Raw genomic sequence first — 13,338 nt, forward strand, 5'->3', positions numbered from 1 at the left:
AGCTGATGTTTTGGGCCCAGACCCTTCTATTTCTTAAGGGTTTTTTTTTATTCAATGTGTCCTTCCTTGCCTTGAAACACATCACCTCTGACTTTTTAGGGTTAAATTCCATTTGCCACTATTCAGCCCATCTATTTCATACAGTAGTCCAAGGCTTTGCTCCTTACTTTTTAACCACACCACCAATTTTCATGTTATTTGCAAACTTACTATCACAAATCCTCCATTCACGTCTAGACTACAAATAGTAAACCCAGCACTGAACCCTGTAGTACACCATTGGACACAGGCATCCAGTTCTACCCTTCGACCATCACGTTCTGCTTCCCACCACTGAGCTAATTTTGGACTGAATTTGCCAAAATGCCCCAAATCCCATGGGCTCTTACCATTTTAATATAAGACCTTATCAAAAGCCCAATTTTCATGTTTTCGTTGATAGAATGACAGGTCCCAAAAAAACTCATTAAGTTAATATTATCCAATTACTACATTACATTTGAAAGGTAACTCAATAAAAACAATTGCTAAGCAAAATTTATCAGTCTTGTTCCAAATCATTGCTTCTGTGATGTAAATGAGTTTATTATAATACATCGATTTGTAAGAGAAAATAAAAACACCAATCCCAAACTACTTTTTCTCTTCTTTTAAAGTTAGCAGGTATTCATGATTCAGGGCAAATCATTTTATGCTAGAATTATATTGGAAACACATTAGAATTATAGACTAGACAATACATACCAACAGACTTTAATCACAGGAGCATTACAACTGATCTATCACCCAATGCACACTCAGATTCTGAAACTAAAATCAGAAGCAGAAACCTTGACTAATATTCCCTCTGAAGCCTAGAGATGCTGATGCCAAATGCAGCATGTGCCTTTGCCTAACTGACATCAGGTATCTTAGAATACACCTACGTTCCACCAGTATCATACAATGAGTAATTAACTTACCCACAAGACCATTACACAACTGAGCAATTAGCATCTTTAATACCCATATGCTTCTAAGCTTAGAGTATATCCACAATTTAAAACACAATAAAGTAACTGTAGTAAATACAATACAATAAAATAATTAGAAGTGTATTGAAGGCGTACTTAGGATCTTTCACAAGTAGTTTTCGGATAAAATCTTTTGCCAAGCCACTGGTGTTCTTGAAAAATTCTTCATCGAATTCATAATTCACAGCTGAAACATTGGCCAATGTTTCTTGTTTAGTGTCACCCAAGAAAGGTGATGCACCACTCAAGCTAATTAAAAGATAATCATGAACATTTCAGAACATTTAATGTACGTGGCAACTGTTGTACATAAACCACATCACTAAAAATAAACTGCACATCCTTTTCTTATAACGGCAATAATAAAAGTACTGAAACTAACCATATAAGACTTCAAACGAGAGTTGATCTGCATTGCTCTAGGTAAAGGCTTCGATTCTGGTATTAACATTTTAACTCTGTATCCCTGACAAAAATCCAAATTATGAGAACAAAAAAAATGGACTTTTTAGTAATAGGTAAATTTGCCACAGTCTTACCACACAATAGGGCTGCTCTCTCGTTCAAGACATGACCGATGGTGGTTTAAGCTGAGGGTTACCACTCCTCAGGCAAGGGGAGAGGCTGAGGAAAGGACTCCTACATGCTGACCTCAGTTGGAGCAAGAATTAAGACCACACTGTTGACATCACTCTAAAATGCAAATCAGTCATCCAGGCAACTGAGCCAACACAGTCTAAATTTTGTTAATACTCTCTCAAGAAATTAACTGTGCTCTTAATTATGAAACTGACTACCAGCTTTTACAAGAATTATTCCATCTGGTCTGACTCTTGTACTCCCACATCTTGCTTAGTCATTCAAAAACATGGCACAATTTATACTGCAAGTCCTTTATATTTTGCTAGATATTTGTACTGTTCCCAATGCACTTCAAATCAGAATGCCAGATTTCTAAGTTCATTTGAATAAACCAACATTAGAAAACTATATTGTTATCAATCATTTCTTTTAAATTATACAAACACTCTAACAGTACAGAAAAATTCTCAAAACAAATGTAAAGACAAGTAGAGGCTGGATGAACACAGCAGGCCAAGCATCATCAGAGCAGCAGGAAAGCTTTTCTGCTCCTCTGATGTTGCTTGGCCTGCTGTGTTCATCCAGCCTCACACCGTGTTATCTCAGATTCTCCAGCATCAGTAGTTTCTACTCTGTAAAGACAAGTACATTTGTTTGTCCTTTATATCTCTTGCTGTTGATCACTTTCCTGAAAGCATTCATTTCTCATTCCTTGTAGGAGCACAGAGAGTTCGCAACTCTGGGACATATTAGTATCTTGCCCAAGAAACAATTCTTCAGTAATCTAAGTCTAGACAGCAAGTGTAGGAACAATGCCCAACTGTGGGAAGCACCAGATTTGACCAGATGGTCACTCTTTGGCAACGTCCTGCAAGAATTGCTGAATAAATAATCAGCAGTGAGAACCAGTGACAAATTCACAAATTAATGGCACTTAAGCTAATAGCAACATTCTTATTATTCCCATTCCTTTTTCATGATTAACATAAACCTGGGACTTCTTTAGTTTGCTCACCTTAGCCACTCATTGCTCTAATCAACTCACCATTCAAGAGAAGATGTAAAACACATGTGAATTGTGTTTTTACATGCAACATTTTTGTATTTTAAAAGTTTTTATTTTAAGTGCATTAGAATTATTTTTGAGCTGTGAAAGTTTTCATTGGCCTAACACCATCCAATGCTTGGCCTTCAAATTCCTTGTGACTCACTTCAAATCCAACTCCATTCTTGTGCTACAGGTCTTCTGTCCAGATAGTCCACTTTTCTGAGAGTTTGTACAAGTGTTTTCAGTGTGTTTACCTTCAACAGTTGTAACATTGCACCATGGAAACGTTTCAGCTCACCTGTACCCTCAATATTCATCCCTGGTTGAACACTTGATTACTCCTCCCTGACCATAATCACAATTCCTGTGAAGAGGCTCAATTCTATCCTCACCTCCACTACCTGAAACTTTTACATTAAAAGGTGCATTACAAACAAATATTGCTATGTAATGCAGATTCTAATTAGTCATCCAATTGTAAATATTCCAACATATTTCAGTAATATAATGTATTGCCTTCTGCCACCAGCACAAAGGGACCTCCAACAGAGTAATCTGTCTAGGTGCCATATTTCAGGTACAGATAGCAAATGGCCTTTCCACTGTATCCTTTCTTTTCTCCAGCTCTCAAAGAGCACAGTAGAAATGCATCAAGGAAAGAAAGATCAATTCTAAATGGGATCTCAATCTGCATCTTAATTGAAAGTAATGCTGGATCACTATCTTTGCTATGCTACCCAAGGTCTTCAGTGCTCATCTCATTTTTAACGAATTACAATTGCCTGAAAACTTAATTATACTAGGAGCATCTCTGTTGATTTAGCTCTTAAAACAATTACATAAAAGGAAGAATTCTCCACTATTTAATGACAAGTTTGGGAGCATCTTTTGAGAATTTCAATGATCTACACACCTCATAAAATAATTTCTTCAGAAATAATGAATGTAATTTCAAGCATCCAGAATGCTGACATTATGGCATCGTCAATTGTGATACTTGTGCTGGCACTAGAATGTAATTTTTTTTTGGCCATCATAACGATACATTTACAACTCTGATAAAGGAACATCTATTTACAAATGTAATACTTACAGAATGTAGGTTATGACACCAATGCTCCTGAAACACATGGAAGAACAGTGCTTATATATATTTCTGCAATTAGTTTAAAAAGACATCCAAAAGTTTAACTGATCATACAGTTTGTCTTCACTCACCACATATCAGCCTCTAGACCAAGGGGTTCATAGTTGACGATTTCTGGAGCTTCACAACAAAACAAAATTCAAAAGATCCAAAATATTATATGCTATAGTCAACAGGTTTTATTTTCCATTTTAAACTTTATATAGACTGCCATCATTGTTATTTCCCATTTCTATTTTATATAGACCTCCATCATTGTTATTTCCCATTTTCTGATTCAGCTGGCAGCGGTGAACTATCTTACGTCAATCAATAACATGAATTCTATATCTCTTTCTTTCCTGCCACCCTAGCTTGAGAATGAGTGCAATTTTCCTTTTGATAGAGCTGGCCTCTCAACTGCCAGGTCCTATCAACTGTTTTTGTTGAAAGTTGCAGTTGCTGTCACCATTCTTTCTAATTTATGCTTTTTTAAAAAGGATGACCAGGCTGTTCACTGTACTCCAAATGTGGTCTTTTCAAGACTTCATTTAAATTTCAGTTTATCATTTCTTCTATGCATTTGAATTCTATCCCTCCAGAAATTAAACCAAGTGTTTAGCTCTTTGTTTTTGATAAAATGACCTTAATGTCTGAGCAATTTATTCTGATGAAATATTTGTACCTCCACATCCTACTGCTTCCCTACTTAATTTAGATTTTTTTTCTTTTTACCATGCGTTTGACCTCCTTGTTTCTTACCAAAATATACACCATCTCAATGGTTTCAGAGGATTTTTAATAAACAATAAACAGTATCTTGGCTACTGGCTGCTATCAATGGGCAAGTCCAAGGAGGCGTTACAGTAAACCAGTCAACCATGGAAATCTTCTGTCCTCAAACACTGCCTTTTTTTCCCCTCCCAAACCTGCGGGTATAAAAGCCACATAGAATGTTCCCTTACCCACTGCAAAAAAAATCAGTCAACACGATACAGATTAAGTTGAAGCCTGACCCTTTACTGGATCACTTCTACATTGGCTGCCCACATACCAACTAAGCTATTAAGACTGCACTTTACATAATTTATTTGAACTGCAAGACCCAACCTTAACAAAGGCACAGAAAATTCAGACCAACTTTTGTTCTAATGGTAGAAAGCAGCTGGTGAAAGGTAGAACTGGGATCAATCTTTCCACACTTCCAGGTTTAGCATTACACAGTATAGGTATATACCTCCTGAACCAAAAGCCACAGATTGAGTTTGTTCTTTTAAATCAGGATTTAAGTGAATCACTAGTTAACAGCTCACCACAAGCATACACCTCACTTCAAATAACATACAATTAACACCCTTGATGCCCAAAAGTATGAAGGCTTTTTGAAAAAAAAACACTTATATAACAGCTTTAAAATTTTTTTTTGTTAGATGTTCCACGACTCTCACGATCTTGATCCCAATTAAACCTAACTACTGCTTGGAACTAAAGAACAATGTGAGGGTATGTCCTCTACACCCTCATTAGATTAGCTCCAGCCAGGAAAGAAATTAAAGTCACTATAATTCATTAAATGCAGGCAATAAACATACTGTGTGTACTGCTCCTTTACCCTCAGACCACTTCATTTGCTGACAACCACGTAAGTGCAATGGCAAATAGCTTGCAGGCCTCTCTCACTGTCATATTGATCAAATTGCTAAAATATTTTCTTCTTTCCAAACTTTTTGTGAAGAGATGGTTTTCAACAACAGTATAAGAGCAAGTATAATTTCTACTGTTTTGGTGTTTACTATTGGGATTTTAACAAGCAATGGGAATAAGTGCTTATGCTCATATCTACCTCCAAATGAAAGTACAATTCAACAAATTTGACGAAGTCACCACATGACAGGCAGAATGGAGAAAAACAGGCCCGTACAGCCTGACAAATACAGGATGTATAACAGCAAGTCAGAATAATAAATTGGGCACCCTTTGTTCCACAAACGTGTGAAAAAATTCCACGCACGTGTGAAAAAATTCCACCCAAGACTGAATGATTGATATTGGTAGGGCTTTGCTCATCTCCGTATTCCGGACAGCAATTAGGAAGACAGAGCCCAGCCCTTCCTACATAAAATCCAGCACAGCTCTCCACGAGCTGCGAAGAAAAAAGTAGGCATGGTTATCAAACCAATCCAGTTAAACTTCAGGTTGTAATTTTAAGTGAAGTTATTCTGATCTCTAATCAGCAGCTTCTTCTCAGTTCATACATAAAGACGGAATATATTCTTCCTGCAAATTTGAGGTAAAACTATGTAGTGATTTCACAAAATGAATGGACATTCACTTCCACAAAATGTAGAAGAAAATCACTTTTCAACAAATGAAAAATCAACTTCAACACTGCAAATAATCAAGCTGAATTCAGAAATATCTTGAAGGATACCTACCAACAAACTCTGGCGTTCCAAAGATGTTTTTAAATTCATTTCCAAAATCAATTTCATGGGCCAAGCCAAAGTCAATAATCTTAATCCGAGGTTTTGGTGACTTTTTATCTAGCAGCATAATATTTTCAGGCTGCAGTGAGGAAGAGATTGTGGAAAGAAGTCAAGCATTAACTCATTTCCATTTATGAAGCAAAACACAAGCAGAATAAAAAAAAACAAGACAATTAAAACTACGTAAAACTAATGCATTCCATGTCTAACAGTTTATTCAAATGTGAACAGAAAGTTTGAATAAATTGCTCATTACAATTATCAACTGACTAATACGGCTTTTTAAGATAGTTTGCTTTGTGCCGAAGACAATTTTTTTATAACTCTCAGAAAAGCTATGCAATTGCTACTTCCATTTGGTTATAAAAAGTGATCTGGTTTATTAATGTATGTAAATGTTGCATTGAGGTTTTTCTTAGATGTCTCCACTCCTCATATTTCTGACTATAGGTGGTAAATGCTCCTTTGAATGGTTCTAGTGATGGCAGCAGAAGGTCTCTACAATGTCACTCAATCCACTATACTCACACAAAAAAGGGCTATTTAAGTATTACTACAAACTTTGGAATATGTAGTGAGGATGATGTTAAAGCGCTACCAAATTCAATCCCTATCCAGCATGCGCATAAAACACCTCAAAGAACAAAAAACAAAAAGCATACAGGAGCAGACCTTTCAGCTCACCAAGTCTGTGCCAACACATGACACCTTTCCAAACTAAAAAAAACTTTAGCCTCTATGTGGTCAGTATCCCTCCATTCCCTGCCTGTTCATGTACCTGTCAAGATGTCTTTTAAACATTGCTGCACATCTGCTTCTACCATCTCCTCTGTCGGCACATTTCAGGCACTTATCACACTATGTAAAGAAAAATAAATTGCCTCTTACATCTCCTTTAAACTTTCTCCCTTGTACCTCAAACCAAGCTCCCTAGTAATTGATATTTTTATCCTAGGACAAAGGCTCCAACCTTCCATGCGTCTCATAATTTTGTAAGTGTCTGATCAGGTCACCCCCACCCCGGCCTCCAACATTCAAGTGAAATCAAGCTTAAGTTTTTCCAATTTCTCCTCATAGCTAATACCCTCCAGCAACCTAGCAAACATTTTCGATACCCTCTTCAACGCCTCTACATCCTTCTGTGGCTATTTTAACCATTTTTAATCTGTTCTATTGAAAATTTCATGACAGTATTGCAGCATAGTAAATTAGTAAAAGCAAAAAGAAAAGCGTTTTTTTCTAAAAGTAAACGGTTATTGATTTTGAATTAATAGTAAGCTTGTAACATGGGAGAACATATATCCTTAATGCAGCAGTTATGAATTCACACCATCTAGGAAATGTGCAAAAATAATCTAAAGGACTAAAGTGAGCACTACTCCTGCGTTTGCTAAATATTCTTTGTCAAGGATTCACATGCATGTAAAACATTTCACTGTTTGGTTTGCCAAATATTCACAATTCCACTGAAGAGACTGAAAGGAGAAAACACACAAAATGCTTACGAAAATACATGTAAATGCACTTGGTGTAGATCAAATACATCAGCCATTATTAAACAGTAGAACAGACTAACTGTGTTATTATTTGGTTAATAAGGATTTGAAAGAGAAAGATATATTTTTGTTAGATTGTCGATCTTCATCAAGTTATTTGTTCCTGTACTATATTTTACTAAAAGGTACATTGTTGAAGATTATATTGAAACAACCAATATTTCGGAAGTCCAAATCAGTCCCATGTTTAGCTAATGTTTCAGTCATTACAGGTGGAAGCACACCATTTGGCTTGGCAGTCCTCCGCTTGGGAAGGGTGGCTTTCTTGTTGCCTGATGGCTGCTGCTGAGACATAGAAGACAGACAGTGGCGGTGGAAGGGTGTTTTCTAACTGGAGATCTGTAACCTGGTGTTCTGCAGGGATCAGTGCTGGGAGTCCTGTTGTTTTAGGATTTCTAGGAGTATATAGGTGGTCTGATTAGTAAGTCTGCAGATAACAAAAATTGGGGGAACTGCAGGATATTGTGGAGGATTGTACAGCAGGATATAGAAAGGCTGGAGGCTTGGGAAGGTCGAATACAGGAGGGAAGTATGCAGGAAAAGGCAAGTCACACTGTAGCTGTTCAGAACTTCAGTTAGGCTGCATTTGGAATATTGTATATTGTTCTGGTTGCCACATTTTAGTGCTTTAGATTATTATTGCACACTTCCTGGATGGTACAAATTCATAACTGCTGCAGTAAGGATGCATTTTCTCCCACGACACAAGATCTCTCTCAATTCAAAACCATTTACAGCAAACTTCTAAAAAAAAACTTTTTCTTAATAAATTTACTATGCAACAATCTACCATGAAACATATGGTGCAGATAAAAGATGGCTAAGATAGCTAAATAAATTTAATTCTTGGATGGTTAAAATAACCACTTCTTCATTCCCTCGGCAATTTGTAGAGTCCAAAGCAGAAGTGGTAAAACACAAGACTTGATGTTTGATGATATAATGCATCATGTGGCTAATGGAAAAACAAACATTGCCAGAGCTACAGTTCCTTATTGACTTAGATGTTTTGGCTGCAATTCAAGATGCACACAAACAAATCTGCACAATATCCTTCTAAGCACACAGTCTAATAAAGCTTGTATTCGATTCTCCAGCAACATAACTTAGAAACACAAACAACTATACCCATCGCTCAGTCACCTGCCATTATATTCTTGCACCTGCACTCTTCTACATTGGGCTCAGTTTTCTCCTGTTGTCAGCAAAATTACCTCAAATTGATTGGTATGTGAAAAAGAAACTGTGAAACTGAACAATTTACAAAGCACAACTTAGAAAAACATCAGACAAGCGGAGTTCTCATGTTTTACAAAATAGTTCAAAATACAGCTGAGATAACAAGATGTACAGCTGGATGAACACAGCGGGCCAAGCAGCATCAGAAGAGCAGGAAAGCCTACGTCAGAATCATTTCTGAAGTAGGGTCCAGATCCAAAACATCAGCTTTCCTGCTCCTCTGATGCTGCTTGGTCTGCTGGGTTAATCCAGCTCTACACCCTGTTATATCAGATTCTCCAGCATCAGCAGTTCCTACTATCCCAAAATACAGCTGAGCTCTGATTGAACATAGAATAGGGGTGGCACGGTGGTTCAGTGGTTAGCACTGCAGTCTCACAACACCAGGGACCCGGGTTCGATTCCAGCCTCGGGTAACTGTGTGTGGAGTTTGCACATTCTCCCCATGTCTGTGTGGGTTTCCTCCCACAGTCCAAAGATGTGCAGGCTAGGTGGATCAGCCATGCTAAATTGCCCGTAGTGTTTAGGGGTGTGGGGGTTACAGGGGGATGGGTCTGGTTGGGATGCTCCAAGGGGCGGTGTCGACTTGTTGGGACAAAGGGCCTGTTTGTGCACTATAGGGATTCTTTTATTAGATTTTATTAGATTCAACTGTGGTGTGGAAACAGGCCCTTTGGCCCAACAAGTCCACACTGACCCTCAGAGCATCCCACCCAGACACATCCCCCTATAACCCACCTGAGCTACAATTCCTGAACACATACGGGCAATTTAGCGTGACCAATCCACCTAGCCTGCACATCTTTGGACTTTGGGAGGAAACCAGAGCACCGGAGGAAAACAACACAGACATGGGGAGAATGTGCAAACTCCACACAGACAGTCGCCCGGGGGTGAAATTGAACCCAGGTTGCTGGCACTATGAGGTAGCAGTGCTAACCACTGTGCTACCACGCTGTGCCAAACTGATTGGCTCATACATAAAATAAGCAAATAGAACTAAGCCAAGTACTATTTATTGGATTTATTTTACTTATTTTAATATAAAAAAGGGCCAAGTTTGGGTGGCAGGTTGAAGTAGAAACAAATGCCAAATGTTAAAAGTGAAGGTGGGCATTGGGGTAATGGAAAAGGAAAGTTAACAAAATGTTTAGTGTGCACAGAAAGCAGGAGAGAAGACTTGGGGTTAGGAACACCAGGCAATTTTTACACTGTTGACAATTTTATGCCATGGGCTTAGTGCTGAAGTCACAATTATTTACAATACATGACTAGATTCCCCACAGTATGGAAACAGGCCCTTCTGCCCAGCAAGTCAATGCCGCCGCTTGAAATATTTAATGATTTGGATGATGGAAGTCTTTGCACTATAGCCAAGTTTGCAGAGGACACAAAAATAGATGGGAAGGAAGTAGGGAGGATGATATAAAATGTCTACAAAGGGATACAGATACCTTAAACAAGTGGGCAGACGCTTGGCAAATATATTACATAGGGAATGTAGGGTTATGCACTTTTGCAGGAAGAATTAAAGATCTAAATATTATTTAAATGGAAAAGATTGAAAAAGCTGCAGCAGCAAGAAATAGGGAATCCGCATAATAAATCACAAAAAGCTTGCATAAAGTTCAACAGGTAGTATGGAAGGCAAATGGAATGTTTGCCTTTATTTCAAAGGAAATGGAGTATTAAAAAAAGGGAAGTCTTGTTTAAATTATACAAGGCACTAATTCGACCAGACCTACAGTACTGAACCGTTTTGATCCCCTTATCTGAGGAAAGATACACTGGCATTGGAAGGAGTCCAGAGAAAGATCATTCCGTTGTTCCTGGATATTGAAAGATTTTCTTATGAGGAGAGGTTGAGTAGGTTGGAAAAAGAACAGAAATTGCTGGAGAAACTCAGCAGGTCTGGCAATATCTGTAGACAGAAAACAAAGTTAATGTTTCAAGAACGACATAGTGGTGGAGGTGTTGGGGCTGGGGGGGGCAAGGTGCAGGGGATGGGGAGGGAGGGAGAAAGAAAGACAGACGGGGAGGGAGGGACGGTACGAGGTGTCAGCAGACAGATGGAGATGGAACCCTGAGCTGGAGAATGGCAGTTAGACAAACAGAGGAATGGATGATAATACACTAGCAAGAAAGAAAAGCTGATAATGGCGACTATAAGTAAGTGAAAATGGTTGGTTGTGCTGAAAGTAGCTCATGTCATGACAAGGCCTGGGGTCTGGTGTGAGTAAAGGATATAGAAGGTGGTATTCAGGTTCCAAAGTTATTGTAGGTTGGGCTTGTACTTATTGGGGATTTAGAAGAATAAGAGGTAACCTCATTGAAACATACAAGATTCTAATGGAGCTTGGCAGGATAGGTGCAGAAAGGTTGCAATCAGAGTCCAGGATCTGAGGACATAATCTCAAAGTAAGGGACACCCAATTAGAGCAGGGATAACGAACAAATTCTTCTCTCAGAGGATAATCAATCTGTGGAATCCTTTACTGCAGAGGGCTCTTGAGGCTGTGTCATTTATAAGGCTGAGATCAACAGATTTTTAATCAGCAAAGGAATCAAGGGTCAAGAGGAAAAGGAAGGAGAAGTGAATTGAGGACCATTGATCAGCCATGATCTCACTGAATGGTGGTACGAACTTGATGGGCTGAATAGTCTACTTCTGTTCCTGCATTCTATGGTTTTCTTTCAAACAGTATGTCCACCCAACTCTAAATTTGCATCATTTATAGCAAAACAGTTTCAAGCAGTCTGAGGCTCTAATGGGATGGTGAATGGCAGCTGAATTTTGACTTTGCTACAGCATGATCAAGTCAGATTTGTTTTTGGGTTTTGCAATTTGGAACAAGAGTCAGGGAGAAAGATTTTATGCAAGTTGAATGGTGAATAATGAAAGTAAAAACAGATCAAAATAGTCCAAAGAACAAAACCTGCAAGAGGCTTAAATATGTTATCATCAAATGCAAGCAGCCAATCACTTCACATTCTCATTGGCTAAGACAAAGAATCAACTTAATTCTACTAAAATGGTGAAATAAGAGAATGGAACAATTTGTTTAAAAATGTGTTGACCCTACATAGGATTTAAAAAAAAATACAATACGAGTTCTAATTAAATATTGACTCAAAGAGCCAATAAAAACAAACAAAACTGTTTTCTCTGTCTCAATTAAAATCATCCAGTGGGAACAATACTGAATGGTCAGATATGAACGTAGCAAACTACCATGACTTATGATATATTTGACTGTAAAGATGGAAAAAAGAATTATTTTGAACAGAAGCAACATTAATGCAGCAATTCCAGATGCACTAACTGATAGAATACAGGGATGCCAACACTGCTTTGCACATTCCTGAGCATTTAATCATGAAACATCTCATCACATAGTACTTGACCACTTCACGAATATTAAAAGGTAGGAACTACGTAATTACGAATTTTTGCTTTCCTTCTGTGTCAGCGATTATATGAACTTTAAAACAGGAATAGCCCAATCTGCCCTTTGAAATTATTTGTTCTGTCATTCAATGGCTGCTAGCTGTAACAACTACATTTATTGGTCTTCATTTTTATCAATATCCCTGCCCACTAAAAGAAAACTATCAATTACAATCTCAAACATTTCAATTGATGCAGCAGTCATGACCTTTCAGAAGAGGGTTTCAGATTTTCACTGCCGTTTGTGGGAAAAGTCCTTCCTAATTTCCTTCTTTCACCAGAGAAGCAGTGTATCTAGTTGCCGCCACAGCTTTGAGGAAACACTTTCACCGTTTCCTTCCCCCTGCCACTTTCACGACATATAAAAATAGGTACAAAATGTAATTGTTATGGGGATTAAAAACCTAAGGGTTACCAATACAAGATTGTCTGAGTGATTTAAAATACAAGATTGTCTGAGTGATTTAAAATAAAGAACAGGCGAATGTTGTTTGCAATGAAAATGGCAAGTTTGTGGAATTTACTTTCAAAGTTGTGTCTAAGGACAATAATGTCAATACTTAGACTAGACTGGATAGATGAATGCAGGTAAAAGCATATGGGAATAGGATTATGTTTAATACTCGCTCCTTATATGAAGGAGTGAATACAGACACGGATTGTTACGGTGAACAGACGGCTAAGTAGGTCACTTTTCCTGAAAAATGAATTATGATTCTCTTTTTCTTATCCATTTCCAAATATGCCTTATTAAACTGGCAATCTTTGGCCCCTCTCAGAAGCAGAGTAAAACTTGCACTATACTCCCTCAATCAACAATATTAAACAGAATGTATTGCT

General features: G+C 37.9%; 1 protein-coding gene across 6 annotated transcripts in view; it reads right to left on the bottom strand.

The window, feature by feature from the left end:
* Window positions 1-13,338, bottom strand: part of dapk1 (death-associated protein kinase 1) — a 224,049-nt gene that overhangs the window by 82,915 nt on the left and 127,796 nt on the right. For all 6 annotated transcript variants that reach the window (XM_048527053.2, XM_048527056.2, XM_048527052.2 and 3 more), the window contains 4 exons: window positions 6,205-6,334; window positions 3,862-3,910; window positions 3,737-3,763; window positions 1,110-1,262 (listed from right to left, as the gene is read on the bottom strand). In XM_048527053.2, the coding sequence (XP_048383010.1) occupies window positions 1,110-1,262; window positions 3,737-3,763; window positions 3,862-3,910; window positions 6,205-6,334 (359 nt within the window). The remainder of the gene's footprint in view (window positions 1-1,109; window positions 1,263-3,736; window positions 3,764-3,861; window positions 3,911-6,204; window positions 6,335-13,338) is intronic.

This window comes from Stegostoma tigrinum, chromosome 3, assembly GCF_030684315.1.
Source record: "Stegostoma tigrinum isolate sSteTig4 chromosome 3, sSteTig4.hap1, whole genome shotgun sequence".
Lineage (NCBI taxonomy): Eukaryota > Metazoa > Chordata > Chondrichthyes > Orectolobiformes > Stegostomatidae > Stegostoma > Stegostoma tigrinum.